Consider the following 20023-nt stretch of genomic DNA (forward strand, 5'->3'; position numbering starts at 1 on the left):
TTTTGGTTCGACCCGGGAATCGAACCCAGGACCTGGTCATCCGCAGTCGAACAAGCTAACCATTACAGCAACGAGGTAGTTAAAGTACCTATACTAATAATATAAATATAAATAATGAAATAACAATAAATAACGTGTTATCTAATCTGATTATACTATTTGTCTATGAGTTAATTGTTTTGGGTTTAACCTTAACCGCTTTCTTTAACATCCTCTATAAGTATTTATTTTATCAAAGGTCAGAATATAAATCCTTATTTACTGTTCTGTCCAAATTATTACGATATCGAAATACCTATCTAACTAACCAAACTGATTTGACTGAAAAACTTTAAAACCTCATAAACTTATGGACCAAGAGCCAGTGCGAACCAGACCTTCGTTATTTTTAAAAGCTGAAAGTTGCCATATTATCGTACCTACTCTAAGCACAAGTTTTACGCTTATTTAGAGGAGAAATGGGAATATTAGTCATGATTAACATAGCTAACATAAAAAAAAAAGTAGAAATGTAGCTCGGTTTTATGGACAGCTCTCAGAATATAACAATATACCTACTAGATGTTGCCCGCGGCTTTGTCCGCGTGGATTTAGATTTTTATTTTTAAAAATCGAACGAACGAAATTTCATTAAAATCGGTTAAACTATTGGGCTGCGAAAGCTAGCAAACAGACAGACAGATAGACAGACAGACACACTTTCGCATTTATATTATTAAGTATGGATTAGGTATGGGCTATACCTACTTAAAAACCCACCAGCTCTAAATCATATTGTGTAATGATTAGAAATCAATGAGTACTAATATGAATTATTGTATTATTGTTGTACTTTGTATTTATCATGTCAATAGTTTATTGACTATACTTTAATTTTAATCGATAAAAACTAGTCATATTATATAAATAGAGGGGTTGATCAATACTAAATGTATAATTTATAATACTTTAGTATAAATAATATGACAATAAAATAGCCTGCATCAAGTGTATAGAAAATATATTATAATTTAATAATAATCACAATAATCACATAATGACTTTTCTATCTAAGACTAATGACTAATGACACCGACCTCTTGTATCAAGATTGACACAGACTATGTATACTCATAACATCTCCCTTTTTCATTTTGTTTTGTTTTTTAAAACATTAACTTAACTTATGAAGACATTAGGACCAACACAATGTGTGACAATTTTATAAAAATTTACATACTGACATTTGACATAACATTTTAACTTATAGACTGACAGTGGTACGACTATAGTTTGAAAACTTAAAATCTACTTTCACAAATTATCCTTAATCATAGCAATCTTGAAATCTAACTGGGGGTTTGACCTGTCTACCACTTATTGTTGTCTTTATTCCCTTATCTTTACTTTCTTTACAATCTTCCATTCTCATTTCCTTCTTTGGACTGACATGTTTATTACTGACTGGACTTTCTACTTTGTTTTCATGAATTGTATCCTTAGTTGGACTTGAAGAATGCGAAGATAGCAAGTGCTGGCGATTTCTTCTGTATGTAGACCCATCTGGAGCTTCAACTATAAATGATCTAGGTTGATCACATTCCTTGACAATTTTTCCCGGTTGCCATTTTGACTCTGGTGACTTTTTAAACATAATTTTATCTCCTTTGTTGACATTAGGCAATTTTTTTGACTTTTTATCATAATAAAACTTTTGTTTATAATTATTCTGTTGTTTTATTTTCTTATATATCCTATGACTCATTACTTTAGGTTCAAGGTGTTTTACAACAGTAGGTATAAGTGTTCTGAGACGACGGGACATCAGTAACTCAGATGGAGATGGTAGGTTGTTTCTAGGTGTAGTTCTGTATTGCAATAATGCAAGATATGGATCATCACCTGACTCTGCACATTTAGTAAGTATGCGTTTTACAATTTTTACTCCAGACTCCACTAATCCATTAGAACGAGGCAGGTATGGACTAGATGTGGTATGAGTTATATTCCATGACTCTAAGAACTGTTTGAATTCTTGGGAATTATAAGGCGGACCGTTATCCGTGTTCGCAAATACAGGAATTCCGTGGCGACTGAATATAGGTTTCAGCGCATTTATCAGAGCTTTGGCTCCCGTTGAACTGACATTAGCAATTTCAATATAATTTGAATAATAATCTTCAACGACAAGTATAGTTTGATTTTTGAATTTTAAATAATCCATGCCCACTTTTTCCCAAGGAAAAGAACAAATTTTATGTGACATAAGAGGTTCAGGCGGATTAGCATTCCTGTGTGATAGACATATTTCACAATTTTCCACACACTGTTGTATATCATGTGACATTAAAGGCCAATATACAACTCCTCTGGCAAAATTCTTTGATTTTTCGATGCCTTGATGACCACTGTGTATTATTTTCAAAATTTCTGACCTTAATTTTGTAGGTATTATAAGACTGTTACCTTTTAATAATAAATTACCGACAGCATGGACTTCATGACGACAATTCCAATAGGGTAGGACTAGTTTATTGACTTCTGACTTTCTATCAGGCCATCCTTTCTGATAGTATTTTTTCAATAGCTGCAAACATTCATCATTTTCCGTAGCCTCGACAAGCCACTGAAGACGTTCTTCTGAAATAGGTAAGTTTTTTACTAGCATATTGACATGAACCATGACATCTTCATCCAACTCATCTTCACTACACTCAGGTAAAGCTGCACGTGATAAAGAATCGGCAATATACATTTTAGTGCCAGGTTTGTATTCAACCTTTAGGTCGTAGGACTGTAATCTCAGCATTAACCTCTGCAGACGTGTTGGGACTTCAGCTAAAGGCTTTTTAAATAAAGTAATTAATGGACGATGATCTGTTTCTACTGTGACTATTTTACCATAAAGATATTGATGAAATCGAATACATCCAAAGACAATGGCATATAGTTCTTTTTCAATTTGTGCCATGTTCTTCTGACTTGACGTTAATGTTTTAGAAGCATAACAAATTGGATGATTATCTTGAAGCAAGACTGCACCAACTGCTGACTGACTTGAATCGACTGACAAGACTACTGACTTTTTGACATTATAGTGTGATAAGACTGGCGCTTGACAAATAATATTTTTTAGACGTGTAAATGTAGCTTCATGACTCTCATTCCATGACCATTCGCTTGACTTTTTTAATAATAGACGTAGAGGTTCAGTTTCCTCTGCCAAATTCTTAATAAATCCTCCCAGATAATTTAAAATTCCTAGAAATCTTTGTAGATCCTTGAGACAGACAGGCGACGGCATATCTTTGATAGCCCTGACTTTATCTGGGTCGGGGGACACTCCATTTTTTGAAAATATATGTCCTAAATATTTGACTTGTGTATGACCAAATTTACACTTACTTTTATTAAACTTTAGGTTGACTTCTTGAGCTTTTTTAAACACTCTTTGTAGATTTTCATCATGTTCTTGACGATCCTTGCCATAGACTAAAATATCATCAGCATACACCATGACTCCAGGTAGTACACCAAATGTTTCTGTCATAATTCTATGAAATATTTCAGGGGCACAGTTGATACCAAAAGGTAATCTCTTAAACCTGTACCGGCCAAATGGGGTGTTGAATGTACACAACATTGAACTTTCTAAATCAAGACAGATAACCCAAAATCCACTGCTAGCATCCAGCGTAGAAAAATATGATGCTCCATGTAGCTTGGATCGCACAATATCAATAGTAGGTATTGGATAATGTGATCTACATATCGCTTCGTTCAAATTTCTTGGGTCAAGACAGACTCTAAGTTGACCATTTTTCTTTTCGACTAAAATAAGTGAACTCACCCATGACGTTGGCTCGGTAACCTTGGTGATGACATCCAGACTTTCCATATGGTCCAATTCCTTCTTCAGTCTATCATGTAATGAGAATGGAACTTTCCGTGGTGGATCAATTTTGGGACGGACATCTTTATTGACAGTAATGTGACACTCACCAGGTAGACAGCCCAATCCATCGAATACAGATTTATACTTAGACAAAAGACTCTGTAAATCATTATTATTATTAATATAATATGACTGTAAATGTGACTGAACATGACAATTATTTTTATAATGTGACTGTGACTGACAATTATTATTGTTAACTTGACAATTATGAGACTCGGACAGAGTTTGACTATCACTTGTGACTGGATTTGACTCATAGTTCTGACATACACTTTGACAATGACTTGTGACTGGGTTTGACTCATAATTCTGACATACACTTTGACAATCATCTGACTTGGCTATATTAAAGACTCTTTTAATAAGACCTAACTCTGTACATGTACTTTTACCAATGACAGTTGGAGACGACACATTTGCTATAATAAAATTAATTGTTTTTGACTGAGATTGACTATTTATATAATAGGTACATTCAAGCTTTTGTTGACCTAATATTGGAATACTATTTCCACAATAAGACGTTACTTTGGCATGACAAGGTGACAAATTCTCAATGACATTTAATGACTGAAACAAATTATATGACATGACATTAGCATCACTTCCTGTATCTAAAATACACTGTACATTTATGTTATTAATTAAAAAATTAACACTCCAATCTGCATTTGTAGATAGACTTGAATTTAAATGCCCGACAAATAAACAGTTTGACTCATTACCTTCATATGTATCATTATCCTCTTGTTGTACATATTTCACTTGTTTAGACTTACAAAATGCTGCATAATGACCTAAAAATGAACACTTTTTGCACCTTGCATTGCGCGCTGGACATTTAAATCGATGAACTTGTCCACACCGAGTACATATATTCCTATTTTGAGACTGTGATCTATTTCTTGACTGAGCCATTGTTCTTGACTGCGACCTTGCTCTTGACTGTGACATAGACTGACTGAGTGACTGACGTTGGAAGAACACATTAGTAGATTCCTTGAATTCGGCTGCATGAGACTTTGCTGACACTATAGTTTTTGACAGATTCCTTGCCCGTTCTAGGGTCAAATCCTCTTCGAGTAAAAGTTTTTCCCGAACATGTTGATAATTTTCATGCATGTTAGTGATATAAATATCCTTTATCATTCTTTCTTGTAAACTCTCGAATTCGCAGGACTTACTTTTGTTTATTAAACGTGTTAAGAAGTCTTCCAGACTTTCACCTACATTTTGTTTTGTTGTAAAAAACTTGTAGCATTCATAGGTTATGTTTCTTTTCGGCACAAAATATTCTTCAAATTTCTTTATTAGTTGACTGTACATAATTTCTTCTATGTCTAGACTGAAAGTGTTGAATATTTCCAGGCATTCACTGCCTATAAAATGTAAAAATACTGCGACTTTTCTTGCATCAGATTCCTCGGAAAGGCCACTTGCCTTTAAAAATATGCCAAATGCTTGTTGCCACTTCTTCCAATTAACTGCACAATTGCCCTCCAGGCTCATAGGCTTAACGTTTCCGACTATATTGAGCCTTTTTGATGTGACTTCGGTGACATTTGTTTGTCCTTCGTGCTGTCTCTCAACTTTTGTGTCCGGCATGGTTTTTTCCACGACACTTCTGACACCATGTATAATTTATAATACTTTAGTATAAATAATATGACAATAAAATAGCCTGCATCAAGTGTATAGAAAATATATTATAATTTAATAATAATCACAATAATCACATAATGACTTTTCTATCTAAGACTAATGACTAATGACACCGACCTCTTGTATCAAGATTGACACAGACTATGTATACTCATAACACTAAACAATCAATACTTTATCATAGGCTGCAAGGGTAAGCATTAATGTGTAACATACGTTTTCTATATTTTATTTCTAGATATTTCAAGCGATTTCTGGAAAATGGGGCTATCTTGAATAACCCCATTTTCCAGAACCAACAAATTCCTGAAAGGCTGGCAACGCATTGGTGGTTCCTCTGGTGCTGAAAATGTTCATGGGCGGCGGGAATCACTTAACATCAAAATATGAACCGCCGCGCCGGCTCGTTTGCTAGCTAATTAAAAAATAGTTTTGCTGGTTTATGCGTATGGTCCCTTGAAAAGTTGCAATGAAAGTAAACTAAAAATATTTTAAAATTCTTTTGCAAATATAATTGAATACCTATTATTTATAGGTACATTACATTTAGTAGTTATTGGATGGAATAGACACCTTTTGAATTGGGGCCTCCATTATTGCTATTGTGAGAGTAGTAGGTAGGTATAATAATAATATGTTGATATAACTCAAAATAAATGGAATGAATAAATGAAACACTTGTTTTTATGGCTCCGTATCTTCAGAGAAAAAAGGAAGCCTTTTAGGATCACTTTGTTGTCTGTCTATCTGTCGTGTCTGTCAAGACCAGTGAATTTGTGGTTGCATCACAAAAAAAAAATTTTATGTCTTGTACGATGGTACGGAACCCTTGGTGTGTGAATTCGACTTACAGTTGACCGGTTTTTTTTCCAGATAAACCCTAACTTAACCCATGATGCAGGTTGTCTTCTTCACTTTCTTGTTAGTGGCCGTGGGCGCTAACGCCCTGCCTCAGCAGTACTTTGAAAATGGTTACAGTAAGTAGATTCTTTCATCATCATCATTGTCAACTGATAGACGTCCATTGCTGGACATAGGTCTCGTGGACACACGCCACAGTGTTGTGCCACCTGAATCCAGCGGCTCCCCGCAACTAGATTCATTTCGTAATTCAACGCTACGCTTTTCATACCACGATTAATTTTATGATTCACTAGCTTATTCTCGCGAATTCGTCCGCGTGGACTACACAAACTTCAAACCCCTATTTCACCCCCTTAGGGGTTGAATTTTCAAAAATCCTTTCGTAGCGGATGCTTACGTCATAGTAGCTATCTGCATGCTAAACTTCAGCCCGATCCGTCCAGTAGTTTGAGCTGTGCGTTGATAGATCAGTCAGTCACCTTTTCCTTTTATATATTTAGATTTCGTTGCGAAATTCCCCAACCCAGAACCTGTGCTAGAACCTTGCGACCCCAATGTTCGATTTTTCGGACAATACGTCCCGCCCATTGCTACTTCAGCTTCGCAACCTGCTGAGCTACGAGTATGTCGGTTACTCTGGTTCTCCTACGGATCTCCTGATTTCTGATTTGATCACGTCGAGAAACTCCAAACATATCTCTCCCCATCGCCGCACAAGAAAGCTCATAAATAACATAACAATTTGCCTCTTCCTTTGAAAAATGAAAAATGAAAAATGAAAATCTTTTTTTATTCGTATAAACTTTTACAAGTGCTTACGAATAGTCGGATGCATCTACCACTGGTTCGGAATGCCTTTCCTGCCGAGAAGAACCAGCAAGAAACTCGGCGGTTGCTCTTTTCAAATATTTGATATAGGTACAAAATTATGCCATGTATAAAATAGTATTTGCAGTCTTGTGCGTTGCTGGAACGAGCTGCAGGTCAAATCCACGCTCTTTTATCATTTAGATAATCTTCAATTGTGTAATATGCTTTTTTCAGGAGCATATTTTTAATAGATTTTTTAAACTTGTGCAAAGGTAAGTCCAAAATAGTTTGCGGGATTTTATTATAAAAGGTAATACCAATACCCACAAATGACTTTTGGACTTTCCTGAGGCGGAAGGCAGGAGCTGCAAGTTTGTTTCTGTTTCTAGTTAGCCTATTGTGTAGATCACCAATTTTCTTGTAACTAAGAATATTTTGTCTTACAAAAATTATGTTATTATAAATATATTGAGAGGCTACAGTAAGGATATCTATTTCCTTAAATTTCTCTCGAAGGGAATCGCGTGGTCTTAAGTTATAAATTGCGCGTATTGCCCTTTTTTGTAATACAAAAATTCTCCCAATATCTGCCGCTTTACCCCATATTAAGATTCCATAAGACATAATACTATGGAAGTAAGCAAAATATACTATCTTTGCGGTTTCCACGTCAGTTAACTGCCGAATCTTTCTAACAGCGTAAGCGGCAGAGCTTAATTTGCTAGCAAGAGTTGATATATGGGTGCCCCATTGAAGCTACGCATCTAAGGTTATCCCCAAAAATGTTGCTTAACAACTTGTTCAAATTCAGAGCTTGCTTCGGTTTCGGCCAAAATTTCGGCTCATTCTAGCCGAAGCCGATGTTTTGTTCGAAGTTGGCCGAATCCGCAGCCGAGGCCGAATGATGGGCTTAATACAACTGCCATACCCATTCCAAGTTGACCCGCTTCCATCTTAGACTGTATCACTTACCGCCAGGTGAGCTCGCAGTCAAGGGCTAACTTGTAAAGAAATTAAAAAAAAAGGTCAGTTATATAAGCATTCTGAAAAAAAATTTCAGGCACCAGGGAAGAGCGCATTGTGACAGGTAATATCAGAAAAGCAATTGAACAGCTCGTCGAATCTATCAAAGAAGCTGGTTTGGACCCGCTAGAGGTCGACAAATTCGAATTCGAAGCATCAATAGTACCAGAGTGAGTTTTATGATCGAGTTTGATTATCGATTGAATTTTTTACACACACATACAATTAAGGAAATTATACAAAAAATATGCTACCGTGTGACTCACGACCTCTATGTAAATTATATAAGTACTAGGTGCGTGGGTCATTACAAACAAAAACGGTACTCTACGAAACCATCAAAATTACTATGACACTAGCTATCAGGTAAAGAGATAGCAGCGAAGCAGCCCACAATATTTTTGTTCGGAATGACCGTGTAGTGCGTAGTACTAATAATAATAATAATCTTTATTTTTCACACATAATTACACAAATAACAGATGGGAACGATGATCCTGCAGAAGTATACACTGTGTTGCAGTGATCATCGCCCTCCTCATACAATATGACAATATAAGTGTGTGTGTGTGTGTGTGTGTGTGTGTGTGTGTGTGTGTGTGTGTGTGTGTGTGTGTGTGTGTGTGTGTGTGTGTGTGTGTGTGTGTGTGTGTGTGTGTGTGTGTGTACTGTACGCTAGTACTGTAACAGTACTAGCGTTAGGTGTCTAGTCCCTTCAAAAGAAAAGTGAATAGGTTCCTTTGATCCAGGCGCGATTCACCTTTTTTTGAGAGTAGGATTGATTGCAGCCAAGTGCTAGTATGTAAAATGCAAATTAAAAAAAAACCATATCCTTTTTTTATTTCAACGATTAAATCGTGACCGAAAGTGCATTCTATCTTGTGGACTGGAGCAATTTATCTCTGTACAGCGTCTTCACCAACGAACATAAGGTCGCCGATTTCTAACGTCACCCGGAAGTGGACAACCAATTAATTCGTCCCAACGTCATCCTAAGCCATGATTCGTGCATCACATAAGGCGCCCTTAGGAAGACGTTGCCCCCTGATCTCTCCAAATATTTGTTCGAGCCATAGGGCTTACTCCCAGGCGGAGTTTTACGCACTCTCCCTGATGACGCTGTAGTAGCCAGTAAGGCCTACGTACTACGCAGTCTATTCAATCCAGAACTAAAAGAATACGCGTCTCCCTGTATGAGGAGGTTTAGTTATTGATATAATGTTTGCAGGTTCGTCACAGTTAAGACGTACATCGACTCTCTTGAATTTACTGGCCTCAGCAACATCGCTATCAACAGATTGGATTATGGTCCCCTCACCAACAGGCTACGATTTGACATATCTCTCCCTCTACTCAGTTTTTCTGTCGGTAAGTGTAGCTGAAATAGCATGATTGTTCAGTGACCTCATCTACAACAGATTATTATTTGAATAAGTAATAAATTAATTTTAGTAATTTTTTTATTATGTTTATTGAATGGTTTACTAGCGAGCGATTTTAACATAAAACTTAATAACTATAATAAAAAATTAAAAACATAGATTGTTCTACCATGCACAACTATGTTAAATCATTTAAAAGTAAACACTGTATGCAAATTCCGTACAGATACCAAAGTTAAAAAGGGGATAACAATTAAAATAAAGATTCCATACAGTATGTCTGTAGGTATGACTAAAAACAGTATGCGTTATATTCTAAAATGAATAAACATGATAAAAACTAAATTAACTACTATAATATAATGATACAGTTTTTTTTGTTTATACTCAATTACTATTTTTTTTTATTCTACACATTCTATAAGTTCTAACACACTCTTATTTATGGCTTAATACCAGTTACAGTATATTTAACATTTACTCATGAGAAGTTTCTCTAATCTCTAGTGCGCTCCCCAGTGTAATCTATATATATAAAATTCAAAGTCCTGACTAACTGACTGACATATTATATCAACGCACAGCCTAAACCGCTGGTCCTAAACACATGAAATTTGGAGGATCTTTTTTTTGTAAAGAGTAGATATCCACTAAGAAAGGATTTTTCGAAATTCCGTAATTTTTCAAGTTATTTGCATGAAAATTGGTATTTGGGTTCTCGGTCACAAATGAAGAAATACGTGTTTCAGGATTTTTGGAAAATTTGCCCATATGGGTGGTAAAATAGGGGATGAAAGTTTGTATGGGAAAATTTTAATTATTGATATTATTAACTTGAAATTTGGAAAGTAGGTTTTTTCTTGAGGTTAGGTGTCAGCTAAGAAACGACTATGAGAAAATCTCCCCCTAAAGGGATGAAATGGGGGTTGGAAGGTTATATGTGTTATTCGGTGCTGTTCAGGGTGCGCGTCCTGATGTTATAATGTTTTTTTCTGAAAAAAAAATTCCATTTGTTTCCTGTAGGCCACGCGGGCGAAGCCGCGAGCAGAAGCTAGTTGGTAATATAAAAATGTTCACACCCTAGAATAATAAATACTATAGAACGCTGATGAAGTTACTTTTGTATGAAAACCGCGCGAGCCACCTCGCACACTATCTTAAAGAATAGCGTATTCAGCAACACAGCCATCGCGACTCTACTATTGGTCAAAAAATTACAAGCAAAAATCGTCTGTATCTTCTTAACGGTAGGGTTGATTTTGAAGTACCATTCAAGTATTGTATTGCCAGCTATGATAAAAATTTGCACAATAAATATTTTCAGTTCTTAATATCATGTTCCAAGCGTTGATAATTATTGTGCTTATTGTGCAAACATCTGAAAAACATGTTTCACTATATAAAAGTACATGTCGCTCGAAGTAATCACTTTAAAAATAATTAATTAGATTATTGTGAAAATTTTTGTACGTTACTGGCAATACACAAGCCACTGACAAATAGTGATGTGTAACAATTGGAAGTCGATATCGATAATAATTATCAATACGTCATAATTATTGGCTATCTTAAAAAATTATTTACATACATGACGATTTCTAACAGACTTTCGAAAAAAAGGTTCTCAACTCGACTTATATGTATGTTAAATATCAGTATGTACCTACCTAAGTTACCAATCTTCTCACTTCAGCCGAGATCCTGTTCTTACGATTTCAAAATCAATAATGGTACCGGAAATGTCTATAATTCAGTCATTCTGTAGAATACCTAGTCAATCCATGATATACCTGTCTTGTTTTGGCAAAGTATAAAATATGCAATCTATTGTTGTCCATCATCATCATGATCAATCCATCGCCGGCTCACTGCAGAGCACGGGTCTCTTCTCAGAGTGAGAAGGGTTTGGTCGTAGTCTACCACGCTGGCCATGTGCGGATTGATAGAATTTATATAAGTATATTGATAGACTAGATAGTAAATAGATCAGTCTGTCAGTCAGGCCGGAGGAAGTCTTATTATATAAATAGATCTACTATTGTTGTATTACTACCTACTATAAATTATGCTATAGTACTTAAACTTTTTTATAACAATAGGTACCACAAGATGTTTAGCCTTTATTAACAAAAATACACTATCGATAAAATTATCGACACACGCAAGCCCAAAATTAAGAGCGTTGACGCGTGGGACCACTTCGCAAGTTCTTTGTTTGTTTGAAAATGAAGGAAATTTTTGTATGAATTTGTTTTGTTTGCTGGCCATCTTTTTTCCCCGACCGCAGCGATAATCCTTGAAGATACTTAGTGTATATCCCCTTATAGCAATAGCTTCTAATCTGCCTACAAGAATAGGAACAGAGACGGTATTAAAAGCCTTGGTGAGATCAATAATCACGCCTACTACTTTGTTCTTAGCTTCTATACGATTAACAATTTGATCAGTCAGAAGGTTGATGGCATCTTCTGTAGACTTTCCCTTCCGGAAACCAAACTGATTCTCAGATAATAATATGTTATGTCTATTCAAGAAGCTGGCTGGCTGGTTGTTCAGAATTTTCTAGATGACATTTGAAAGCATCGTTAGCACTGAGATAGGTCTATAATTTGTAATTAAGGTACTCCAATAAATTTTGTACAATTGTGACTTTAAGGATTTTTTTTCTGAAAGAAAACCTTCAAGCTCTGTGCACATGCCAAGTGTCAAAAAAGAGTTCCATACAAAAATGTTCTAGGGAGCCTTATGAAAATTAAAAATAAATTTTGTATGGATGTGAAGTTTTTTTTCACTGGTTCACAAATCACCAGTGACCCAAGTTGTCGAACATTTTTTGTTTCGTAACCGTCTGTCTGATAGTTTTCAAGAGCCTTAAGATCCTAGTCAGTTTTTCACGTCTGGCTATCTTTATAATCTTGTTGCCCTAGAGTTTTCACTTTTACGCACACGGAAAGTTTGCTCTGCTTGACCACGATACGTGATCATCATTAGCTATGATTGGAAGACTTGAAATTGGCACAATACAATTTCGTAGCTGGGCCAATTTCAAAAGTAGCCTGTGATTTAGTAGGATTTACTAAAAGGCCATGCATAACAGTTATTTTTTGTTTTGATATTTCTAGGTCATCTGTAATCAGTCATTGGTATTTTTATGAGTGTGTCAAGAGTTGGAAGAAGGTCATTCCATCGAAAAACTCTTCTCATAAGGCTTTCGGTGGCTTTAGTGGCCACAAGACAGTTCTTATATTCTTCTAAGTGACACTGTAAGACTATTCGTATGGACGTATTCGTATGGATAGTTTGGCCTTATGTTTCTTAGCATTGCTATGTCTATCTTCTCTTATTGTAGGCATTACGAGATACTCGTGTGTTTCCGATGTTTTAGTAAACCACTAAAAGAAACGGGGCTTTGAATATTTACCGTGTGAAAGACTGAGTTTTGATATCACTGTAGTTTTTGTATGTTAGAAATAAATGTCTTTGTTAGAAATAACCAGTGAATGTGTTTATTATATGTGTTTTTCGTGGTTATATGTTAACTAAAGACGCACTCAAAATCGTATAATTTAGTAAACGTCTTCCGCAAGAATAAGGGTTTGATAGGATTATTATTTTCCAATAAAATTAATAATTAATTAGCAATAGATCTTTAAAAAAGGCTTGTTCTTAAATATTTCATCCTTTTTATTCGTTATTACTCCTAATATCTGTAGCACTTCGCACATGAATAATTCCTAAAAAATCGGTAATTGTGTTGAACGCTCTTAACATTGTCAACCGATATAATTTTTCGAGATTATGCCTCGATCTACAAATATTTTAGTAGATTTTTATCTTATGGACGAAAGAAATTCCTTTATTTACCCGGACTCACATTTTTATTTCGCATACGACTTATAATTACAGTAAAACTCGGCATCTTTTCGAGTTTTGTACGGCAGCTCTAATCACGGTGACAATTGGGCAAAAATGGCCCATAGTAATGTGCTCAAAAGACTTTGATATGAGCGTTTGCTCATATCCGCGGCTCGCCTGCCCCGCCCACATGCTTCATCAAGTAGAGGGGGATTCCAACATCAATGGTTCACACTATAAAGCGCGCGTTGCTACCGTTGCGTTTTGTCCATTATACCCATCTGTTATAGGTACTTATGTTAATGTTTCATGCAGTTCCTTGGAAGTAGGACGCACTGCTGTGTTCCTGCAGTCACGCTTCTTTTATATTTAGGTTGTATTAAATATATTATTGTATCTAAATATATTTTAAAACAAAACTTAGCGGGTACATCTTTCCGTTATGCTTCAGGCGATGCTGGAGTCAAGGCTAATGTTATCGGAACTGGAGTCACTGGTCAACTCAGCGGAAGGTAAGTGAATGCAATGCGTTGTCATAATATTCTGACCTGCCTTGTATTTCGTGTTTCGCCCACTACTGAGTACGAATCTCCTCACGATTTTTAGGGTTCCGTACCTCAAAATGAAACCCTTACAGGATCACTGTTGTCTGTCTGTATTTCTGTCTGTCTGTCTGTCTATCAAGAAACCTATAGGGTCCCGTTGACCTGGAATAATGAAATTTGGCAGATAGGTACGTCTTATTGTACACGTAAGGGGAAATAAAAAACCGTGAATTTTTTGGTTACATTATAAAAAATAATTAAAATGTGTTCATGGACAAATAATTAGTATTTACAACTTTCAAAGTAAGATTAATAAATACATATATCTAGGGGGTATCATAATAATATGAAAGGGCTTTACCTGTACAATCTAAAACAGATTTTTATTTATTTTAATGCATACTTAATGGTTTTTAATTTATCGTCCAAAATGTTGAAAAAATACGATTCGCTTCTATCTCTACATAGTATACAGTCGCTTCCCGCTGTCTGTATGTATGTATGTATGTATGAACGCGTAGATCTTTTAAACCACGCAACGTATTTTAATGCGGTTTTCACCAATAGATAGAGTGATTCAAGAGGAAGGTTTACAGCTATAGTTTAATTCTCAAAAAATTAGAGATCCCTAGAGAAATTGAAATAATGTGAATTAGGTCGTAAAAATCCTCTCATTTTAGAGTTTCCGAGGCAATGACACCTCAATGATACCACATTAGTATCTACATTGCACCCATGCGAAGCCGGGGCGGGTCGCTAGTATAATATAAATTGACCCCTGTTTTTGAAAGTATAATGCGTAAAAAAATACTTCTCATGCACCATTTTAACTTTTTATGACAAACACGTCAAAAATACGATTTTAGTCCTTATTTCGTTCGGCCTAAGTACGATGGTAGGTACTTATAATTTTGTTTCAGCTTGAGAATCACCCAGATCCGTCTCACCGGTGAAATCCGCGTGAACATTAGCATCATCTCAGGCATCAGTCTCCGAAGCGTAGACGCCAACTTCAGGATTCAAAGAATTGAGGTATCTACTAGATTTCTGAAAAATTGGGGATCAATCATGTTTGAATAAATGACAATGAATCCCTGAAAAACGTAAAAGCGGTTTTTTATATCAAAAGTGTAGATTATGATTTTATTGCCTATCGAAAATCGAAAATCATCATCATCATCACCTTAAATCAATAGACGTCCAAAGCTAGAGATAGGTATCTTGTAGGGACTTCCAAGTTCCACTTGAGCCGCTTGAATCCAGCGGCTCCCTGCAATTCGTTTGATCTTGTCATCTATCTATATTAGTTTTAGTTTTTAAACAATTAATTTGTCTATAGTTTTTAATTAACAAACCGTTCCATGAGGAAGTTTCCAGGCAGCGTTCGCTAAAATTTTCATAGATGGCTCTGAATACCACCACCACTAAAGGCGAAAAATAATACCTATATCTATTTATGATCTATGCTTTAATGTTTAGGTCGTGTCAATCAATGACATAGATGAAAAGTAAGAGCTAGCGTGCACTGCAGTTTTCCTTACGTTTCTTCCCCACAAAATCTGTGAACTATAATTATTGAAGTAATTCATTAATTTCGCATCGGGTCTAAATGTTAAGATTTAAAGCATAGATCATAACGATATAGGTATTATTTTTCGTCTTTAGTGGTGGTAGTATTCAGAGCCATCTATGAAAACTTTATTGAACGTTGCCTCGAAACTTTTTCATTCGATAATATCGTTTTTTACAGTCTAACCTAGCCATGAAATTCCAAGATGAAGATTACTCCGAGCAGGTGAACACCATCTTGAATGAAACGATCCCACAAATTCTCGAAGTTTATAAGGTACCTACTCGTATACAATTTAACGGTGCTATACATATATAAAATAGTTATGGAACTCACGATCATGAGCTTCAAAAATAACCTAAAATGGTGCTTCATTATCATCATGATCAACCCATCGCCGGCTCACTACAAAGCACGGGTCTCCTCTCAGAGTGAGAAGGATTTTGGCCATAGTCTACCACGGCGGCCATGTGCGGATTGGTAGACTTCACACATCTTTGAGAACATCATGGAGAACTCTCAGGCATGTAGTTTTCTTCACGATGTTTTCCTTCACCGTTAAAACAAGTGATATTTAATTACTTAAAACGCACATAACTCCGAAAAGTTAGAGGTGCGTGCCCCGGGATCGAACCCCCGACCTCCGGTTTGAAGGTGGATGTCCTAACCACTAGGCTATCACAGCTTTTTATCATGATTATTTCTTTTTTATTTTGTGAATCAGTAGCAGCAAAAATAAGTACATGTACAGTGAATTTTTTTTGGTTAAAACAGCAACCGTGTGAATAAGTCGCGGTAGTTTATAAGTAGTTTTTTGGAAATCCTTGGTATTTTTGATGTGCTTTGGTTGATCTGGAGGCTTTGACATGTTTGATTGATTTTTATTTTGGTCCAGAAATAAATCTCCTCCGACTTCACATAGTCTACCCTTACACTATCAGCCGAATCCTAAATTCTTCTGATTATAAGGGCGTTTGTGCACTCATCCGTGATTTGATGGATCCGTCAGAATACGAATCGAATGAGAACTTATGTATTTGTATGACGGCCACTTCGAGGAATCATAATTATGAGTGCACAAACGCCCTAAGCGCACTAGTAGATATAAACTCTACTCATGTGCCCTAAGCCTTTGTTTTCTCAAAATAAAAAGTGACTTAATCGCTTCTTCCAAAGTCTTTTATCGCTCGGGGGCGCTCGATGGAGAGACTTCTAAAATCTAAATTATTGTTTTCAGGACGAAATCGACAAGAACCTTTCGGATCTTATCAAAGAAGTTGGTAACCAGCTTTTGGGTAAAAGTGTGATGACTGGAGATCAAGTCTTGATTGCGTAACGTTTTGCAATAATATGAACCTTTCTGATATCATGTTTTCGTACCTTGTATTTTATGTTATCTTATTTTAATAGATTTAAGTTAAGCTAAGTAGATATTTCAAATAAAAATTAATTATCGTGTTGATCGTTTTATATTCAAACTAATTTATACTCGCGACTTCATTCGCGTGGATTTAAGTTTTTAAATAGCCCGTTGGAATTTGGTATTTGACTACAATTTTTTTATTACTTTATTTTAAGCTAGTTATAAGCATTTAAATATTTCTGATTAGACAGAGATAACGATATAGAATTTTAACGTCACACCTTACTGATGCCATAGCATAGTAGCGAGGAAGGGCTAGAAGACCCTCCCACTCCAAAATTAAAATGCCTGTAACTTTGTAAATCTTTGTTGGATTTTAACATTTTTTTTTAACGTACCTACGTCATTATTTTCATCCTAGTCTATAATAAAGTAATAATATTTATCAAATTCAAAAGTAGGAAAATACCCAATTGGTCAAAATCCCTTCTTAGACGGACAGTGGAATGATAGGGTCCCATTGGCACCGTTCGGGTACAGAATCCTAAAAATTAGTGGTAATATAGGAAACTCCTGTGCAAAATTTCAAGCTTTCAAACTTTACTTTTTATTGTTTAACTAGCTTATGCCCGCGACTTCGTCCGCGTGGACTATACAAATTTCAAATCCCTATTTTACCTCTTAGGGGTTGAATTTTCAAAAATACTTTCTTAGCGGACGTCTACGTCATAATAGCTATCTGCATGCCAAATTTCAGTCCGATCCATCAAATAGTTTAAGCTATGCAGTGATATATCAGTCAGTAAGTGAGTCAGTCAGTCAGTCAGTCAGTCAGTCAGTCAGTCAGTCAGCTTTTCCTTTCATATAGACAAATAATAATAATTAATGTTATGTATATGGGTAACATTATTTTTACGTAATATAATATAGTAGATAGATATCAATACAACAGGCAATTAATCTTTTAACTAGATGCTATCGCTATAGATAATATTGACTGAATTGCATTAAATGTAAGTAATCTATATATATATATAATTCAAAGTCCTGACTGACTGACTGACTGACTGACTGACTGAATGACTGACTGACTGACATATATATCAACGCACAGCCTAAACCACTGGTCCTAGAGACATGAAATTTGGAGGCTGTGTTTTTTGTTCTTTTCTTTGTAAAGAGTAGGTATCCACTAAGAAAGGATTTTTCGAAATTCCACCCCTAAGTGGGTTAAATAGGGGATGAAAGTTTGTATGAAAGTCCTTTATTTTTCAAGTTATTTGCATGAAAATTGGTATTTGGGTTTTCAGTCACAAATGCAGTAATACATGTTCCAGGATTTTTGGAAATTCATCCCCCCACCTCGAATTTCTAAATTCCACCCGAGCGAAGCCGGGGCGGGTCAGCTAGTTCTGAATATATGACAAATCTATGGTCAATCATAAGTGCTTTTGGATTTCAGTCTTGACTGATATGTCGATTGTGGCTTCATAATCGTTATATCCAACTGAACGGTGCTGTGTGAAAATCAGAGTAACTCACACAGATCAACTGGCTGAGAAGCTAAAATGGCAATGGGCAGGGCACATGGTTCGTAAACCTGATAGATAACTTTCTGAAAGACCGGCAACGCATTGGTGGTTCCTCTGGTACTACAAATGTTCACGGGCGGCAATCACTTAACATCAGGTGACCCGCCTGCTCGTTTGCTCGCCATTTTTATTAAAAAAAATAGACGTCGGGGTTCCAAGGTGATAAAATGGCGATCTCACACCGGAAAGCGCAGCGTTGGCAGACCCCCACTAGGTGGACAGACGAGTCGTAGGGAACCGCTGGATTCAGGCGGCGCAAGGCCGTGGCATATAGAAGTCCCTACAAGAGACCGTCACTTCTTCCTGCTAGCAGACAGCCCGGCAGAGTCATGCAGGAACTGGCCAAAGCAGACCTAATTTTGCTCAATCCATCGCATGGGAGACCTTCCTTGCTCTCTGGTGTCTTCCACTTTGCCATGCACGACAAGGCGCTCGATGGTGTCCTCTCACACCGCGAGATGTGTCCGAAGAACTTTATACGACTCTTACAATAACACCGAAAGAGGTTGTTTAATGCCGAGTTCTCGGATGAAATACCTGTTATGCTAACTTCTCACGGTGCGTGATTATCACGCACGGGCCGACGACCACGCACCACACATAGGGTGTTTCTTCCGACACGACACCGACACGCTCCAACCCAACACCCCTGGGTGCGGGGCGGGGTCACTGATCACGCCACTCACCTCACACACTCACATGGAAGTTTTGCATGCGTACACAACACATGCATAGCTATGGCGGACCGACACTAGTGGGAGACATGCTGCTGACGACATGCCGGCGCCAGCACCGAATATCGGTGTCTGGTCGGGCCGGGCCAGTGAGACAGCATACTATATACGATTTCATAGAACTATGCGTCCACTTATTTCGGTGTTGGTGACAGATTGGAGCTGGGCCGTGCAGTGAAGAAACGCCCATTAGGCTCGGACGACGACGATGACGTGTCTGCGCTACCACGGAGGATACTGGTCCCATGGTGTGTCGGTGCATGCTGGTCCGCATCGGTCCGCAATGTCACGCACCGTGGGAAGCCGGTATTATTACCTAATTGATTTAATAGTCTCCCAATGCGTTAACACTATCCTAATAACCTAACAGTAAGTAAATGGATTTAATCTTGTTTACCTTGTTTTGATATCGATGCGCGTGCGTCATGGATTTTTTTGTAAAGACTTGGCCCCCTATATCGGTTGCCACCTGTGAAAATTTAATGAATAATACCCTAATCTTAATAATAATCCCTATAATTACGATATTGTTATTTTTAGCGATGCACCTCATTGGCTTGTATCAGATTAAATCGAACCCATCTTTCGATATAAATGTGGGTTGCAATTGATGCATCACTACTTGAACGAGGCAAAGGTAAGTGTGCCAAACATACAATTTATAAACTGCTGCTCCATATTTTTCA

At 36.7% G+C, this 20023-nt stretch overlaps 1 protein-coding gene across 1 annotated transcript; it reads left to right on the forward strand.

The window, feature by feature from the left end:
- The first annotated feature begins 6471 nt into the window (after positions 1-6471).
- On the forward strand, positions 6472-16984 carry LOC117981955 (uncharacterized). Its single transcript, XM_034968223.2, has 7 exons — positions 6472-6576; positions 8334-8466; positions 9525-9664; positions 13985-14045; positions 14999-15110; positions 15829-15924; positions 16886-16984. Exons 1-7 carry the CDS (start codon positions 6492-6494, stop codon positions 16982-16984), a joined length of 726 nt encoding a protein of 241 aa, XP_034824114.2. The 5' UTR covers positions 6472-6491.
- The last annotated feature ends 3039 nt before the right edge of the window (positions 16985-20023 follow it).

This window comes from Maniola hyperantus, chromosome 4, assembly GCF_902806685.2.
Source record: "Maniola hyperantus chromosome 4, iAphHyp1.2, whole genome shotgun sequence".
NCBI classification, from domain to species: Eukaryota; Metazoa; Arthropoda; class Insecta; order Lepidoptera; family Nymphalidae; genus Maniola; species Maniola hyperantus.

Bases quoted from the DNA above. Each gene is read 5' to 3' on its own strand.
- LOC117981955 (XM_034968223.2), top strand. From the start codon at position 6,492: ATGATGCAGGTTGTCTTCTTCACTTTCTTGTTAGTGGCCGTGGGCGCT. The intron at 8,467-9,524 runs GTGAGTTTTATG...TAATGTTTGCAG, and splicing joins GAAGCATCAATAGTACCAGA to GTTCGTCACAGTTAAGACGT. The intron at 14,046-14,998 runs GTAAGTGAATGC...ATTTTGTTTCAG, and splicing joins ACTGGTCAACTCAGCGGAAG to CTTGAGAATCACCCAGATCC.